The sequence below is a fragment of the Pseudophryne corroboree genome, chromosome 5, assembly GCF_028390025.1.
Source record: "Pseudophryne corroboree isolate aPseCor3 chromosome 5, aPseCor3.hap2, whole genome shotgun sequence".
Classification (NCBI taxonomy): domain Eukaryota; kingdom Metazoa; phylum Chordata; class Amphibia; order Anura; family Myobatrachidae; genus Pseudophryne; species Pseudophryne corroboree.
The window spans coordinates 520881002-520900877 of NC_086448.1; the positions used below are offsets into that span (position 1 = coordinate 520881002).

Genomic DNA, 19876 nt, shown 5'->3' on the forward strand with positions numbered 1-19876 from the left:
TACCTGGTGACCTGGGTCTTACGCTAAGGAGGAATCTGCCAGCGAATATTCTTAATTATTGCCTAAGTAATACTAATGATGACATCAGAATACTCTTACCATTCAGGGGGCCTTTACTGTATTTGCAGGATCAGGAATTATGTAACCTATTCACCGTAAGGGAAATCCACAAACAATGGCGTTATTATGAAACCCTAATCTCCTATGCAAAACGTAAGCACACTGATGCCCTGTCTAAAGCAGAACTTGACTTTGCACCTTTTTATAAAATCTGCAGTTTCCTAGACATCAGCTTTTCAATGCACATATCCTAAGTGGATCCTATGATTGATACATTAGGTTGAAAATTCAGTACAGACTGTGGAATTCTATGTACAGCCCTTGGGCCTTGCCTTGCTTTAACTATATGTTCGGAACCACACCTTAGTACTTTTATTACTCACAAACACAGCATTAAGCTCATGAAATGCATATGACTAATGTAAGGAGTACCCCATGACTTTAGTGGCTTATTAGTCATTAATTTTACATTGGTTATTAAAAGTATATTAAAGATGTTCTTATATTTTTACTATTATGCAGTTATGATTATCACTGCAAATATACATTTTCAATATAAAATATGGTATTTAACACAAAACATTAAAATATTTTACCCTTCTGGCCATATTATGTCTGATCTGTAAATGTAAGGTCTGACCTCATCACAAAGGTCACAGGGTTACTACGTACACTGTGCTCCCACAATCAGGACTCTGGATATTCATCCATCTCCTCCCCACGCTTTCAGTTCTTATCACATAGGACTGTATGACTCTGCATCAGTGAACATCTACCATGTTGTGGATGATGGGGTCAGTGGACTTGCCCATTGTCGTGGATGGAAGGGAGTGGCAATGACATGCAGTTGAAGTAGAGCGGAAAAGTGGCTAGAGGGTGTGGCTGAGTCCTGGTAAATGGCAGCCTGAATATAAGCTAGGAATATGACTAGCACTCTCTATGGCAATCACTTGGATGCTCCCTGTATTGCACTGTGTTTCTAGGATGCTTTCTGCCCTGTATATAGAACCCAATTCAGCAGTGATTGCGGAAATCGCTAATCAGAGATGCCTGCACTTCTGCAAGCGATCGCAATCTAAGTCTCAATGGGGGTGGTGATGGGGTGTCGTCATGGTGTAGTCATCGCGACATTGGGAGGGTGCGGTCCAGGCAACGGAGACATGTCTGGACTGTTTGTGGGGTGGGGGCGGCGGCTGCATGTAGTCACACTCAGCTGCTGCAACCCTAAATATGGCGGCACGGCGACTGCCTTTGCAGCTAGACTGCGAAGGCAGGGGACTACCCTAAAGGTGCGAGCGCATTGCTGTTTTTATCAGGGGGCGGCCTGCATGCTAGAGAAAGGAGTTGCAGTTTTGCGATTTTTCGCAAAACTACAACTAAGCAGAATCGGGCCCATATTTCCTTAAAATTATGCTCTCTATATTGTATATCCACCTCTAGCCTGCGTTCTTTATTGCATATTGGCCACTTTGGTGCTGTCTGTCACTAGGCTGCTATTTTCTAATAAAGTTTAAACATGACTTTAAACACTGCAACTGCCGTTGGTTAACAGCATATTGGTAAGGGGCCTTGGAAAGTGTGAGAATATATATTTGGAAGTGTTATATTTTGTTGCATTTCTGAGTTTAGGGGACATATGGATGGGACTGTGATGCCATAAATACTTTGCGTGCATATTGCAGTCACTGGTAACTGTTTTAGATGGTGTTTACATGGATGGCATTCTTAATTAATACTCCTTTCATATATGCAATCCGGGAAATTGCCATATCTAGCTGGCAAATGTGAATGCACATCAACCCTGGGTTTTTGGTATGTGTGAAAGCAAACTACCTGGATCCCCGACCCTGCTCTGTACCAGGGTCAGACACCAGGGACTTTGTCCTAGGTAGTTTGCTTTCACACATACCAAAAACCTGGGGTGCATTTCGTTAAAGGGGTAAGTAAAGGCAATTTAGTGCGATATGGGGCCTAATTCAGAGTTAATCGCAGCAGCAAATTTGTTAGCAGTTGGACAAAACCGTATGCACTGCAGGTGGGGCAGACATAACATGTGCATAGAGAGTTAAATTTGGGTGGGTGTGTTCAATCTGAAATCTAAATTGCAGTGTATAACCCACCCAAATCAACTCTCTCTGCAAATGTTATATCTGCCCCCCCCCCCCCACCTCGCCCCCTGCAGTGCACATGGGGGGTAATTCCAAGTTGATCGCAGCACGAATTTTGTTAGCAGTTGGGCAAAACCATGTGCACTGCAGGAGGGGGCAGATATAACATGTGCAGAGAGAGTTAGATTTGGGTGTGGTGTGTTCAATCTGCAATCTAAATTGCAGTGTAAAAATAAAGCAGCCAGTATTTACCCTGCACAGAAACGAAATAACCACCCAAATCTAACTCTCTCTGCACATGTTATAGCTGCCCCCCCTGCAGTGCACATGGTTTTGCCCAATTGCTAACAAACTTGCTGCTGCGATCAACTCAGAATTACCCCCATGGTTTTGCCCAACTGCTAACAAATTTGCTGCTGCGATCAACTCAGAATTACCCCCATGATTGGATGGCTAGGTTACCTGTTGCCATGAATGTTTACTGTAATTAAATAAACTAGAAATATTTCATATGTGATTAAATTCACAATGATTTAGTGTTTATATTTTCTTGTTGCAAAAATGAAATTATTAAAAAAAGAGACCAATGAAGGGGTTTGGCATTCTATTTTGCTGTTTCTGCTTGTTGCTAAATTACCTCTCGAAAGGTCTAGTAATTATGGATGAAAGTGGTGCTTGGCTATGAACCTTAACATGATATGTGTGCATATGTAGGTGACACAATGCACTATAGACCTTCCATGAGAAACCCGTGTACACTGTGTACCACCTCTCTAGTTGCTGAGTCATGAGATTGTCATCACAGAACAAACCATTGGTATCCTTCACTATGACCATCCCATCTGATCTGTGTCATTAACTGGCACTGATCTAAATCTTTGAACCAGGGGACTAATTCTGAGTTGATCGCAGCAGCAAATTTGTTATCAGTTGGGAAAAAGCATGTGCACTGCAGGGGGGACAGATATAACATGTGCAGAGAGAGTTAGATTTGGGTTGGGTGTATTCAAACTGAAATCTAAATTGCAGTGTAAAAATAAAGCAGCCAGTATTTACCCTGCACAGAAACGAAATAACCCACCCAAATCTAACTCTCTGCAAATGTTATATCTGCCCCCCCTGCAGTGCACATGGTTTTGCCCAATTGCTAACAAACTTGCTGCTGCGATCAGCTCAGAATTACCCCCTAGGGGCCTAATTCAGAGTTGATCGCAGCAGCAAATTTGTTAGCAGTTGGGCAAAACCATGTGCACTGCAGTGGGGGGGGGGGGGCGGGGGGGTGCAGATTTAACATGTGCAGAGAGAGTTAGATTTGGGTGGGGTGTGTTCAAACTGAAATATAAATTGCAGTGTAAAAATAAAGCAGCCAGTATTTACCCTGCACAGAAACAAAATAACCCACCCAAATCTAACTCTCTCTGCACATGTTATATCTGCCACACCTGCAGTGCACATGGTCGGTAATTCAGAGTGATCGCAGCAGCAAATTTGTTAGCAGTTGGGGAAAACCATGTGCACTTCACGGGAAAGGGGTGTGGCCACAAAATAATAGCAATTAATATAATGGTGCACAGTAGTCTCCATTATTCAAATTACGCCGCACAGTAGCGCCACTACACCAGGTAGAGCCCCTTTTTGCACATCACGGCAGACAGCATCCCCTTTTTACACATTACGGCAGACAGCGTCCCCATTTTACACATTACGGCAGACAGCGTCTCCTTTTTACGAATTACGGCAGACAGCGTCCCCTTTTTACACACTACGGCAGACAGCGTCCCCTTTTTTACACATTACGGCAAACAGAGTCCCCTTTTTACACATTACGGCAGACAGCGTCCCCTTTTTACACACTACGGCAGACAGCGTCCCCTTTTTTACACATTACAGCAGTCAGAGTCCCCTTTTTACACATTACGGCAGACAGCATCCCCTTTTTTACACATTACGGCAGACAGTCCCCTTTTTTACACATTACGGCAGACAGCGTCCCCTTTTTTACACATTACGGCAGGCAGAGTCCCCCTTTAACACAGTACGGCAGGCAGATTCCCCCTTACACCCCCCTTCACCCTTAGAGTGTAGTGTAGTGAAGTGTACTGTGGTGTACAGAGATAAGGGTAAGAGAGAAAAGAGGAGACAGATAAAGGGGGGAGAGAGGGGAGGGGAAATAAGAAAAGAGAGAGGAGAAAAGGGGATATAGAGTAGGATGAGACAGACAGAAAGAATGAGAAGGGGGGAAACAGACAGAGAGAAGGGTGGGAGAGAGAGATAAATAAAGAGAGAGAAGGGTGGGAGACCAAGAGAAAGGGTTGAACAAGGATTGAGACAGACATTCCCCCCTCCCACCCTCCAGTACAGGCATCACTGTGTACTTCTTTTCCTTCCCTGTACAGGCGGCACTGTGTTCCTCCTTGCTCCCTCCCCCCATACAGACGGCACTGTTTACCTTCATTCGGCAGCATCAGATCCCCCTGTCATTGGTGCCGGCAGCAACGGATTCCCCTGTCATTGGTGCCAGCAGCAGCGGATCCCCCCATCATTGGCGCCAGCAGCAGCGGATCCCCCTGTCATTGGCGCCAGCAGCAGCGGATCCCTGCGCCAGGTCCAGTCACTACATCATGACGTTAAGACACGGCAACACTGCTTTGCTTTAGAGGAAAGGCGGTAAGAGGAAGGGGAGGAAATTTGAGTGGTGGGGCTGGCCCGCCCGCTTCTGTTTTATTTCTGCCCGTGTAGAAGAGGAACCCCGCAGCAGCAGTTAGTTCTGATAGCTTCGGCTTTGGTGCGGGGGGGAGGCAGGGCTGACAGGTACTCATCACCTGAGTAGATTGTGCGGCCGGCAGATTGCGCCCCAGGTCATCCTGCGCTGTGTGCAAGGCACACAGCGCACATACCTAGTTACGGTACTGAAAACAATATTTAAAAAGGTGTAAGATTAAATTGGGTCATGCTAGTACATTTCTCATGAAGGAACCTTGTAATGTCCCATGCAATTATGCAGATTTCAATAAGCATCCACAGATGATATGACTTTTTGAGACCTTTCGGACAATATTAATGGACACTGTTCGTGTAGGTAACGTTACCACAATGAATTGCCGCTGGAGGAAGATCTATAGCTTGATCCAATAAAGCTGGTTTGGAAGTGAAGCTGTCCTCTCTATTATGCGGGATCCGATCCAAGCAAAAGCTTTCAAAGGTGCTGATGAGCCAAATTCCTGGCGGTGTCCATGAATGGAAATGTCCTGTATGGTCAGTTGGTAAAGCAGGATGCAGTCTGCTGACGGGATAACAAGGATTCCAAAGTAAAGGATAAGCCTGGAAGGACCACAACATATATTTTTGTTGTTGTTTCTGTATCATAAGACTTAATAGTACTCTAGCACAGATGAGTTTATTGTATTCTCTAAAACACCTCACAGATGTGATTGGTACGCTGCACTCTACAAATTGAGAAATATCACACTGATTAAGATGTATTTTTCAATGCAATGTGTCTTTCTATTTGTGGGTTTTGTACAAATAAGTTTTGTTTATATCACATTTGATAATACTGTACTTATGCAATAACAACTAATGATCTTCTTGGAAATGTATACAAGCTCTTATATTCTTGAACACCTTTTTTTAAATGAGTCAGCATAATTAGTCATTTTGTTGGCGGAAAAAATAATTAACTTGCAAGCTGAGACATCTGACAAATGAAATAATCTCTACCCACCCATGACAGCCCAGCCCAAACCAGCATTGGCTTGCTGCGACAGCCCAGTGATAGAAAGAGCTTCTATGGAATATGGTGTGCCTAATTGAGACCCGATTGCAGGAGCAATGTTGTTCTCTAATGGGCAAAACCATGTGCACTGCAGGGGGTAAGATGCAACACATGCAGGGAGAGTTAGATTTGGGTGGGTTATATTGTTTCTGTGCAGGGTAAATACTGGCTGCTTTATTTTTACACTGCAATTTAGTTTTCAGTTTAAACACACCACACCCAAATCTAACTCTATCTGCACGTTACATCTGCCCCACCTGCAGTGCACATGGTTTTGCCCATTAGAGAACAAATTTGCTGCCGCAATCAGGTCTGAATTAGGCCCTTTGTTTGTTGCCTTCACTGGGTGTATATGACCTAAACAATTTATAATGCTCAAACTGAGGAACACAAGTTTCATGGATCTTTCCATTTCCTAGTAGAGGTGCTAATGTTGTCTATTTTAATGGTTTAATATTCTGTGGTTAAGGAAGATCATTTTTTATTGATGAGTTCCACAAAGTCTTGTATTCATGTCATTTAAAAGGAGTTTTATTAGAAATACATTTCTTTTATGTGTTTAAATGTGTTGATCATAGAAATACTATTTATCAAGCATGAAATCATGTGGAAACACCTAATTCTGCACGCTATAGTCATATGTAGGTATCAGGGATATTTAATAAAAGCTTATATAGGAAATATCAGTGATTTATCATGCTTTGGGCAAACAAATGAAGACTATAGCAGTCTCAGAGGGGACTGCAGTCTGGAGTAATTCATCAAGTACAAAAAATGTAAGGGGTAATTCAATTGGCCCCATTAATTTAATGGGGGTGAAAAGGGGGTGGAGGTAGCCTGGACCTTAAATGCCTGAGGTTATTCAATTAAATACAATGTCTCTTAAATTAAGATGTTTTCGGGCACTATCCTATAGAATATTGGATAACTTCCCGGACCTATGTTGTTAACATGGCTGCGGTACCTGAAAACAGGCTATTTATCAGGTATTTCTATTCGGGTCTGTTCAGACCTGAAAATAAATCTGTTAAGTGCAGCCTGCAGGTTGCCTTTGGGGACTAATTGAATTGCCCTGGGGGATCAATTAGCCCGAGACAAATAATCACAGCTAATTGTATTCCCCCCTAAGCTTTTATGGAGCTTGCCCCTAATAGCTAGCACCATCTTCAGATGGAATTAGTCATTGTAGGCAATAGGTTACAGTATCACTAGAAAGGGATGTTCGGACTAAACTGTGTGCATGCTAACCTGATGGCCATATTTGCACAGGTCAGTGCCTGCAAGTATCTTTCACCAGTGCTATAAGCAAGTGGTGAAAGACATGTTCATTTAACAGCATTATCTCTAAAGGTGCATACACACTGGGCGTTTTTGCCCAGCGTGTAAGCACAGCGATGATCGCTGACATCGCTGGGCTGAAAGGCGCTCAGTGCATACACACTGAGCGATTTTCCCCCCTGCCCAGCAATGTCAGCGGGGGTGAGCGGCTTTCCATAGCAGGACGCTATGGAAAGCCGCTCACCCCGCCGTTCATCTACTGGTAATACCAGTAGATGAATGGCGGCCGCTGGCGATGAAGCGGGAGCGCGCATCAGCACTCACCGCTCATCGTTTGGGCATGCACACTGGGCGGTTTTGAGCTGAAAGCCGCTCAAAACACCAAAAGTGATCTGCTTTCAGCTCAAAATCACCCAGTGTATATGGGCCTTAAGACAGCCTCCTGCTGGATTAGCTGTTTCCTTCCAGTAGAACTGTATTCTTTTATTGCGACTAATAGCTGTACTAATAATAGATGTTACTCAAAGGGGGGAAGGGGAAATATATTTGTATTAATAAAGAACCCCTAAGTTTTTAATGAATAAATATGAATTTTATTTTTAATTGTCCCATAAACAAAACAGAGATCTAGCTGAAAATCAAACCTTCCACACTATTATTCCTTGATACAGTATAAGACTTCTTATAGATTAACTTGCTTCTATCCACTTGTGAAGTGGAGAAGGGTTTGTTGGTTTAGATGAAAGCACAATAGTTTATTCTAGCCACAGTAATACAATAGTAGGTATTTTTTAATTGTTAAAACATTTTTTAAATAAAAATGATTAAAGCATTTAACCTTCAATTAATTGTCCTTTTTGTGCCTATTTTTAAGCATCATTGAGTCTTCACACGATTTACTGCAATTGGTTAGACTCTTGTGTTTCATCTTAGATCTACATTGGAATAATTTTAGAGTATTTTTAAAACCTATTTTATCAATGACCATGTCCAGTACTCTTTCTTTTCCTTGTTCTGTTTGTCTTTCCCAGTAATTTTTCCTATTTTTATTTTTTTCCAGACAAACTGGCACAATGTCCCGGCGGCCAAACACTGTTCAGGATATGCTTCAGAATATTTCAGATAGCCTAATTCGCGCTGAACTAATTGCACAACCTGTAAGTAGTGTTTCTTGTTTAATATATAGAAGAGCTACTTGTCTTCGTAATTTGTGTGTGTGTGTGTGTATATATGTGTGTGTATATATATATATATATATATATATATATATATATATATAGCTACTATATATGTGTATATATATATATATATATATATATATAGTGAAGAGAAAATCAGCGGCACTCTACAGACTGTTATATAATAAAAAAGTCTTTAATCCGGTCCTACGCCGTTTCGGGGACTACGCCCCGTCTTCAGGGACAAATGATACACAAATGCATTGCACATAAAATACACTTATATACACACCCAAGTGGGTACTCAGTACCTGTATTGAACTCACCTGTCCCGCGCTGCCGACCGCGTCCCATCCATCTGAGCGAGAACCCGCGTCTCCGAACGATGACGTCAGTCGGCCGCGACGGGCAGGGAGCCAATCAAGTAAAGTGTGAGCCGCGTTACTTGGTAACCGCTGTAAACAAAACAACGGTTAATCTCGTGCACTGTACTGTAAGCATAAAATCACAACAAAACAAGACACTGATCACACTTGACAAACAAACACTAACAAACATAAGTTAAAAGACACGGTGTTAGCTGTTAACCTAAGCGATTCCCAATTTCACAGTTGTTACCTGAATACTCAATAGTTAAGTTAAACAGCTAAGTAAATCTGCCTTAATGATAATAAATGTGAGTAATAATATTAGGCATAGCGGCTATCCAATTCAATCTCTAGCATTTACTGACACCTAGGCTCTTTAGAATTTAAGCCATTGCTGGTAAGGAAATATATTATCCTATTAAATAGCAGCATCCTGTAATCACTTATAAGAAACATTGCAGGCCTAAAGTTTCATTTAGTCCCTTAGGTGACATAGTACCTAGGACATATATCCACCTACTTTCACGCTGCATAAGGATTTTATTACGGTCCCCACCCCGATGTGAGAGAGGGACATGGTCAATTATGATGGCTCTCATACTGGCTATCGTATGCCTTGCCACCAAACAATGTCGTGCGATGGGCTGTTCGCTCACTCCCTTTTCAAATGCTTGTTTTATGGCACTACGATGTAGTGCCATCCTTTCTCTGAACTGTCTCTGTGTCTTGCCTACATAGGCCAGACCACAGGGACATTTCAGCATGTAAACTACATGTGTTGTGGTGCAAGTGACCCTATGATGTATTTTATATTGTTTCCCTGTAGTGGGGTGACTGAATGTTGGGCCTGTCAATAGTGTGTTACAGGTCGAGCACCCCAGGCAACGAAAACAGCCCACTTTGGGACGCAAAAAATGAGATGATATTTGTTTGGTTAGTGGAAATACATCCAATTTAACCACTTTATCTGAAATACTTTGTCCCTTGGTGTAACTGGGAAGTAATTGGGTGCCGAGTAGGGCTGGTAAAGAGTGATCAGTATTAACCAATGGCCATAATTTCTTGGCCTGACTGACAATGGAGGTAGTGGCCGTGGTGTAACGGTTGACCCATGGAATTTTAGGGGCCTCATGTGTGGCGGCTGTCGGGGGAGCTGCTGCAGAGGTCAATAGGGACTCCCTAGTTAGTCGCATAACCTTATGTTTATTGGCCAAAAGTTCCTCTCGTGGGTACCCTCTTGTAAGGAATTTATCCACCATTTGTGCTAATGCCTCCTCTAATTGCTGAGGATCAGAAATGATACGTCTGGCCCTCAGCATTTGCGAATATGGCAGGCCCTTACGTGTAGAGTGGGGATGAAAACTGGCATGATGTAGTGCCGAGTTCCTGTCAGTAGGTTTGACATATAGGTTAGTTTGTAATTGCCCCGAGGTTATCTGGATGGCCACATCCAGAAAATGAATATGGGTCTCCGATATCTGGTAAGTGAGTTTAATTGGCCCATCGGTGGCATTGTGCCTATCTAGTACTGTCGCTAAGGACTCAGCGCTACCCCGCCAAAAGATCAGTAAGTCATCTATGTATCTCCTATAGAAATACATAGATGATTGTGTAATAGACCCAAAGAGAGCAGTCTCCACAGTGTGCATGTAGGCGTTTGCATACGATGGGGCCACTGGGGACCCCATCGCACAACCAGCTAGCTGCAAATACATACGCCCATTGAATGTAAAATAATTGCGGGTCAATACTAATGTTAGTAGCTGCAAAAAGACCTCAATTGGCGGACCCGTGTACAGTGGATTATCCGTAATGAGATGCCGTACAGCCTCCACACCTGCATCATGTGGGATGCAGGTGTAGAGGCTGGTGGCATCTGCACTACACAAAATTAATTTATCAGCCGGTAACATCATTTGCTGCAGGTGAATTAACAAGGTGGTGGTATCCTTCAAGTATGAAGGAACCGCTTGAATGCACGGATTTAAGTATGCGTCCAGAAAAATCGCCACTGGATGATATAGGGAGTTTCTGGCCGATACAATCGGACGTCCAGGGGGATTAGTCAGTGACTTATGCACTTTTGGGACAGTGTAGAATAGTGGTACAATCGGGCAGTTGACTGTCATGTAAGGGCCTGCCATATTCGCAAATGCTGAGGGCCAGACGTATCATTTCTGATCCTCAGCAATTAGAGGAGGCATTAGCACAAATGGTGGATAAATTCCTTACAAGAGGGTACCCACGAGAGGAACTTTTGGCCAATAAACATAAGGTTATGCGACTAACTAGGGAGTCCCTATTGACCTCTGCAGCAGCTCCCCCGACAGCCGCCACACATGAGGCCCCTAAAATTCCATGGGTCAACCGTTACACCACGGCCACTACCTCCATTGTCAGTCAGGCAAAGAAATTATGGCCATTGGTTAATACTGATCACTCTTTACCAGCCCTACTCGGCACCCAATTACTTCCCAGTTACACCAAGGGACAAAGTATTTCAGATAAAGTGGTTAAATTGGATGTATTTCCACTAACCAAACAAATATCATCTCATTTTTTGCGTCCCAAAGTGGGCTGTTTTCGTTGCCTGGGGTGCTCGACCTGTAACACACTATTGACAGGCCCAACATTCAGTCACCCCACTACAGGGAAACAATATAAAATACATCATAGGGTCACTTGCACCACAACACATGTAGTTTACATGCTGAAATGTCCCTGTGGTCTGGCCTATGTAGGCAAGACACAGAGACAGTTCAGAGAAAGGATGGCACTACATCGTAGTGCCATAATACAAGCATTTGAAAAGGGAGTGAGCGAACAGCCCATCGCACGACATTGTTTGGTGGCAAGGCATACGATAGCCAGTATGAGAGCCATCATAATTGACCATGTCCCTCTCTCACATCGGGGTGGGGACCGTAATAAAATCCTTATGCAGCGTGAAAGTAGGTGGATATATGTCCTAGGTACTATGTCACCTAAGGGACTAAATGAAACTTTAGGCCTGCAATGTTTCTTATAAGTGATTACAGGATGCTGCTATTTAATAGGATAATATATTTCCTTACCAGCAATGGCTTAAATTCTAAAGAGCCTAGGTGTCAGTAAATGCTAGAGATTGAATTGGATAGCCGCTATGCCTAATATTATTACTCACATTTATTATCATTAAGGCAGATTTACTTAGCTGTTTAACTTAACTATTGAGTATTCAGGTAACAACTGTGAAATTGGGAATCGCTTAGGTTAACAGCTAACACCGTGTCTTTTAACTTATGTTTGTTAGTGTTTGTTTGTCAAGTGTGATCAGTGTCTTGTTTTGTTGTGATTTTATGCTTACAGTACAGTGCACGAGATTAACCGTTGTTTTGTTTACAGCGGTTACCAAGTAACGCGGCTCACACTTTACTTGATTGGCTCCCTGCCCGTCGCGGCCGACTGACGTCATCGTTCGGAGACGCGGGTTCTCGCTCAGATGGATGGGACGCGGTCGGCAGCGCGGGACAGGTGAGTTCAATACAGGTACTGAGTACCCACTTGGGTGTGTATATAAGTGTATTTTATGTGCAATGCATTTGTGTATCATTTGTCCCTGAAGACGGGGCGTAGTCCCCGAAACGGCGTAGGACCGGATTAAAGACTTTTTTATTATATAACAGTCTGTAGAGTGCCGCTGATTTTCTCTTCACTATAACGGATCTTGCCTTTGATCCTCAGAGGGCACCGCAGCAAGTAATTATACCCCTACAAGTGAGTGCCGAGCCATACTCGCTAACTATATATATATATATATATATATAGCTACTTTAGTCATGCATACTGTTAGTAGGTACATACACCCATGGGTGAGTGACCTACAGGTTCCAGCTGCTGAGGATCTGCAAAGTAAAAACCCTCCCAGCAGCAGCTCTCCCCACACCAAATGGGACCTCGCTCCTGCAAGAAAAATAAAGGGAATAAAAATCAGGAAAACTTCAGGCGTGGGAATTCTCAGTGCAAAGTGCTTGGAGAGGCAGTATAGACATTCCACTGTGCTCTTGCCCTGGTTTGTTCTGGTTAATGGTGGGAATATATGAGGGAAAATACAGGTGTCTGTAGCAGAAAGGATCCCCCTTGGACGCAGAAGTGCGAGGGCCAGACAGAGGACAAAGCACTCTGACCAACTGATGTGACTTACTGTAAAGTTGCTGCTTACAATGTAATGCAGGGCACAGAATGCATACAGAGACAGCAATCCAAATTTAAGCAGGACAAGAATACACCAAAAAGCCATACATTAATGGGACCGGAGTAATGTGGAAACCTATTTACAGGGTAATCAGGGAGGTTTATTAGGTCATATAGCAGTAATAGGCATAGAAAGGGTTAATTTATTATTATTCTATGTGTGGGCAGTTTAAGTGGAAAAAACAGTGTGAGGTGTCGCCAACTGTGTAAGGATGAAAATCGCCACCCTGGTTGTCTAGGGTACTGGGCCCTAGTACTCAGTCCCACTAAACTATCAGACAGTCCTGCTGTGACTGGATCTAGTGGGCTTAATACTGTATGCACAGTATTCCTTGTGCCTGCTTCACTGTAGAAATACCTTTTGATGGCAAAGTGGAATATAGGACTAAAACCTCGCCACTTATGGCCATCAGGCCTAGAACCCAGATGAAGAGGGGTAAATGCGGGGCAGAGATACAGGCCTAGTGCCCAACCCGTGTTGCTGGTTGGTGTGAAAGGGCTGAGTTGGAATAATCCGAGTCAAGTGACCCGGTATTCCAACCCGGGTAGCTTGCAGGGTTGAACACGGGTTCAACCCGGCAAGCTGTGCTGTGTAAACGGAAGCCGAGTCGATGCGCCCCGGCTCCCGTTCACAGTGTATTGAAGGGCGGCGCTGGGAGATCACGTGATCTCCCAGCACCACCCCCACCGCATCACCAGCAACGTCACCAACCCGGCAATATGTCGGGGTTGGTGACTGCAGCCGGAAAGGGGGCTGACGCGGGTCACAGCCGAGAAGCACCCGTGTCAGGCTCCTGGCTGCGACCCACGTTTTTAGGTGTAAAAGGGGCATCAGTGATGCGGTGGGGCTTAGTGGTACCCAGAGACCTTTTCTGTTCCAGAAGTTAGAAGGGCAACAAAAGGAGAATGGAAGCTCCTTTGTTTTTCATTTCTCATTAAAAAAAAAAGTCCTCTACTGTCCCAGGACGACTACTAATAGTTCTTCAGTATCCTTCTTCTGCTGTCCTTTTCCAATGTCGTCCTCTGCTGCTGCTTGCAAACATTTATTAGGTTCTCCAGTGCAGGGTTTCTTCTCTTCTTTACGGAAGTGCTTATCTTCTCCTTCATGTGATATTGTCTTTATTCTTTCCACCAGAGCCTCCTCTCTTCTGTTGTGAGGTATCTTCTTGCTTCTTTCTTCAGGTGCTTTTCTCTGCTCCCACCCGGCCATTGGACTACCTTATCCTTGCTCATGATAGCCAATATAAGTTGTTGTGAGGGGGTGTGTTGTATGACGCCAGTCATGACTTATTGGGCAGGGCCAAGTTCAAAAGGCCAGTGGCATGCACTGTTTGGTTCACTACATTGGCCCATGATTGTACGAACTTGAATCTTTAAAGATTCAAGTACAACTATGCCAAAAACTAGGCCAAACACACCACTCTGGGCTCTAGTGATGGCTGAATTCTTGTAAAGAGACCAGACTACTTTTCTTAGCCAGTTTTTTTTAGCTATGGCAATCTCAGCATCTCCTCCTGTGACAACTCATCCCAGAGCCAATGGCTTATGTGTTCAGGAAATGTAGAGAGTGCAAAGATGTGCATGTAATTTAACAAGCAACATCTCTGATGAGGAAAATGTAAAGATTAAAATGACCATCGTAAGTATATACTTAACAAAGATGCATAGAATTTGAGATATGCAGATAAGAACCTCTTGGCCCATCTACCTGTCTTTAATACTTATGGCCCATACTGAGAATTCCACAGTCATTGCAGAGGATATGAGTTAGCAGAAAACATTAGGTGTAAATCTACAGCTGTGATCTGTACTCCTACAAGAACTTCCATAGAACTGCAAATAGCTTCAATTAAGGACTGACCATCATCCAAGCAAAACTGGAAGTGAAGGGTTACTAATACATTAATATACACATATACTGTAATATGCGGTTGATCCATGATGTAATCACATAGTCAATACCTAGTTTTTATGTAATTCTTTCCCCATTTAAGGCACTTTGCCTTCCTTTTATCAATAGGAGTTTTGTGAGAATAAGGGAATTAACCTAATGTACAGATCATTATTCAACTATGCAACCAATGTACATGTTTTCTAAATGTTTTACTTTAATTAACTAACCATTACCACAAAGAATGAGACTCTGGTTGCCATGGTTAACACCTTTTTTCTATAATTAACTGTGTCAACACATTTTTCCTATTGCATCTTCATAGCCCTGAACAGTATCTCATTTTGTTGTTCTGTGTAAGAATAATAATATACTGTGTATCTTCCTTTTCCAATAAATGCTCCAATTAGTTTAGTGTGCCTGATATACAACTATTGTGTTCAAAATCTATCTGGAGTCCGGGAATCCAGATATGGGGGGGGGGGGGGATCATCAGAATTTCAGTTTTTGACTTTATTTTATCCTACTTTTTTAGTATGTGTGTGTGGGCCCTTTTTCTCACATCCTCCATTTATGTTTTAGGATTGTTAGGCAAGAAAGCATATATTCAAAAAGACCGTTCACCCACTGAGAAACTTAGTCTGGACTCTGTTTACAAACTGTTTACAGTCATTATTGGTCTATTTTTTGGAGAATACCGTATACTATACCATTTGGTGATGAAGTACACTCAGGAACAAATGACTTATTGGTCTACAGATTGTGCTAGCAATGTGCCACATTCCTCATACTCACTTGAATTTAATCACATCATCCCTTCCAAGGCTGAAGCTGATGTATGGGGAAACTACGCTGCTATGTAACTTTACTGTAGTAATCGAAAACATTCATATCCTTTAGTTTATTAATCATTTATGTATACTGGCCACTGCATATCGATAGGCATGTAAATACAAAGTTATCAATATCTATTAGCACAACAAAGATTCAAACTCCCAGCCATGACAGCGGAGTAGCATAAATAAATGTAAGGGATCGGAGAAATAGGCACGGATAGCTAGCAAGCTTTTAGTTAAATGTAAAACCTTTGCCAGGCTTGCATTATAAATTCCTTAAAAACATTGATGCCATTGATGACTTAGAGAAAACGCTCCATACAGGCAGATGCCCATATATTATGGACAAATAGCTCAAGATTGACATCTTCCTCTTAGTTTTCTGCATAACGCCCGGAGGTCCTGGTTCATTTGTTTCAATTAAATACAAACTAATGGCAATTGGGGATGCAGTCAGAATGCCAGCTGTCTGGATCCTGGCTGTCAAAATACAGACGCTGGAATCCCACCATACTTTACAATCCTGACCTGGAACTCCGAAAGGGACAGGAAAACGATGCTGGAATCCCAACAGTCAGCATCACAACTGTAAGTATAGCCGGCAGGTTAGGTTTAGAGCCGGGGGAGGTGGTGGTAGGGGAGGAAAGCGGTAGGTTTAGGCACCAGACGGGGTGTTAAGGGGTAGAAGAGGAGGGAGAACACCCCACACATCCCTGTCGGTCTTTCCATCATCGGGATCCCTGTGTTGGTATTATGACCGCCGGGATCCCGAGCACAAGCAATTTATACTGAACCCTGGCAATTGATTAGCATGTACGGAACACTAGATGGTGCTTTTTACCACTGCCTGTAACTAGTTCTCATCGCTCTTGTCATATTACTAATTAGAATAAGTTCTTCATCTGCATACATTATTCATTTCAAACGAATTGCAAGTTAATTACATTTGATGTTAATAAGTGTACTTTTCTCAGGAAACTTGATAATATACAGTAGTAGCGCTCTATCCTTCTAATATTTTTGCAGTTATGCATCTTCCTTTTATCTGAACACTTTTTGTATTGTTTTGCCATATTGGCTTGGTATATATGGCTTTGACCATATGTCCTTATTGCAACAGCCTAGTCTTCTGCAATCAAGTAATAACTTATTTCACTTCATTTTCCAGGAGCTGAAATATGGAGATGGAAGTCAGCTGGCCCGTAACAGAGAACTGGATGAGTGTCTTGGGGTAGCTCATGAGCAAATGGAGATGGTAGATGGCTTGATCAGAGAAATGGGATTAATGGGACAGCCATGTGAATCCTATCACAGGAGGTATAGTCATACAAAACACCTAAAAATGATGCCTCTTATTAACAAATGGCGAATCGTACCTTTCGAACATAAACATATCAAATTGAAATTGTGCATATTGTATTTTGTTTGTCCATAAAGTAGCACTTTCTGTTTTGTAGGCTGCTTCAGCTTCAAGACCAAATGCGTGCCCTTGACAAAGCTATTCATGGTCCGCGTATACGCAAAGGATCTAAAGGTGGCGGGTTTTCTTCTCAGAGTGGCTCGGGATGGGATGACATTACTAAGCGGATAACTAAAGAAACCTTAACTCAGATTCGTCAGCATAGAGTGAGTAGCTATTTGCCAGCACAAATTTATTATCTTTGGGATGTTCATCATGTCCATATTTCTACCAAAGTACAAGATTATGTCAGACACCATGGGCTGGATATAATGCAGTGTGTTTTGTTTTTTTTAAAGCATCAATCATTTACAAGGTACAACCTACCTGGTTTTGGCTTGTAAATGATTGCTGCTTTTACAAAACGTACGAGTGTAGCTGGAATCTCGGCGCTCTGGCCATCTCGCACTGGGGCTGATTTATCAACGAGTATTATCATACGCAACAAGTTTTAAAATTTTTTGCATATGATAAATGGTGCTTCAGCCAGTCAGCTCCTAACCGTCATGTAAATACAGAGAATGTTATAGCAAGGTATACTTAGGCGCCTGTGACATGAGCTGCTATACTTGGCAGCTGCCTATAAAGAATGGGGAGAGCCACTCCCACAGTACAAATACAAGAAAAGCAAAGAAGAAGGCTGCATTCCTGTATACTATTGTATGTAAATATTGACCAGAGAGTTAATATAAAATAAAATATTCCAATTTAATATAGATATAAAAAAACACATACAAAGGTACATATAAAAATGTTAGAAAGAGCAATATAATAACACAATCACAATAGCTAAAAAATATTTTACCCAGTTGTCAGGGATGCAGTCGTGTGACCACCGCTCGGGATCCCGGTGGTCACCATGCCGATGCCAGGACCCCAAGCGATTAAACACCCGGCAGTCGGCATGCCGACTGACAGGGACTGTTCCCACTCTGTTGCGCTCGTCCCCCCACCAGCATTCTGTGGTCGGGATCCCGGGGGTTGGTATGCTGACCTCCGGGATCCCCACCGCTGATCTCACAGCCTCAACCCCGTTGTCATTATCAGGAAACGTATACGTTTAGTAAAGGAGTCCGTTCCTAGAATAGCCCCTGTAATTATGTGGTTCCGGATTAGTATAGATGGCAATAATTCCTTAATTTTTTAATAAGAGTAGAGATCCAGTAGATGGTATGATTACCAATTCACTGTTATATACAATACTATACAAAAGCCTTCTTCTTTGCTTTTCTCAGCTGTCATGTGTTTGAAAAATTAAAGTTGGGAGCTGATTGGATGAAGCAGCATTTATCATAGACAATGGGGTATATTCAATTGTTTGAAAAGTCAGTTGGGTGTCTGCTTTTTCCTGTATATTAGATAGGAAAAAAACAGACACCCAACTGACTTTTCAAAGAATTGAATTTCCTCCAATGAGTTAAACCTGTGATGTCACGATGGTATGCCTGGGGTGTGAAGTCACCAGACACCACTGGACACTCCCGGCATTTCTTTCATAAATATTCCCCTTAAGCATTATCCTGTGATTCAGTATTGATTGATTTTTTATTTCTTTCACTATAAAACTTTGTTTGCAGCTATTGTTACCACAAGAGTACGCCCTATCACATTTTACAGCACCCATAAAGTGGCCAATTATTAGACACTATCATCACTGTATCATTTGTTGAAGCAAACATTTTGGCAAAAGTTATATGTGGCCATTGCCCAAAGACTCCACTGTTGTTGTAGCTACACCTGTATTTGTTTTACGTTCTTTTATTTTATCTATTGTTTCTCTCCCCTATGCCACAAACAATATGCACTGTATAGTATTACTAATGCTGGCTATACAATTTGTGCAGCAGACCTTCTGATAGGGACAAGGCAAGAAACTGTCCGATAGGTGGTTCTCTAATCACATCCTGAAGCTGGCTGAATGATGGTTGGGAGGATCAGACTGGTTTGAAAACCAAACTAGACAATCCAGGCAATTTTTCAGCTATTTTCAGGTTATGTGACCACCCCAACCCTATCCATATACTTGGCTTCGTATACATTGTCATTATCAGTGCGCACTTGCACAAGCTCTATCCCTGTTGCAAGAGATCTATCTGAAAATAGGTGAATCTGAGTGTAAACACAACTGTACAGAGCCCAACGTTATGTTGACTGCTCTTGCTAACCGTGGTCTTTGCGTGAGAACCACGTATCCACTCTGTTACACCCTTGTGGAGAATGTGACTGAGTTACATATGACCATGGATGTATGTGCTCCACACATAGTGGCAGATTTAACAACGAGTGATATTCTAGTTATCACTCGTTACTAATATTAAATGGTGCTCCAACCAATCAACTCATGACAGTTAGTAGCTGGAGCACCATTTAAGATTAGCAACAAGAGATAACTATAAAATCAGTTGATGTTACGTAAATTTGCCCCATAGTATGAAAACTGTCTGCATCTGCCCCTTTGTGTATAATTAGGATTTCTGTTATTAAATAATATTTAATCAATATCGTGCCTAAAGTGCTTTATGATAACTCTTTGAAATAATTGCAGTAATCTCGCTTGGGTGAACAAGACTACTCTTTAAATGTTTTAATGAAGAGCTTTCTGGGCAGTGTGCCAGAACATGTGACTTGGGAGGCCCGTCTAGTCTGTGTTTGCATGAATTGCAAAAGTCCTATGTGACTGTGTGTGTGTG

General features: G+C 42.5%; 1 protein-coding gene across 3 annotated transcripts in view; it reads left to right on the plus strand.

Moving 5' to 3' along the window:
- Positions 1 to 19876, plus strand: part of DSP (desmoplakin) — a 93148-nt gene that overhangs the window by 13558 nt on the left and 59714 nt on the right. For all 3 annotated transcript variants that reach the window (XM_063923109.1, XM_063923110.1, XM_063923111.1), the window contains exons 2-4: positions 8282 to 8378; positions 16896 to 17044; positions 17185 to 17353. In XM_063923109.1, coding sequence (XP_063779179.1) covers positions 8282 to 8378; positions 16896 to 17044; positions 17185 to 17353 — 415 coding nt within the window. The remainder of the gene's footprint in view (positions 1 to 8281; positions 8379 to 16895; positions 17045 to 17184; positions 17354 to 19876) is intronic.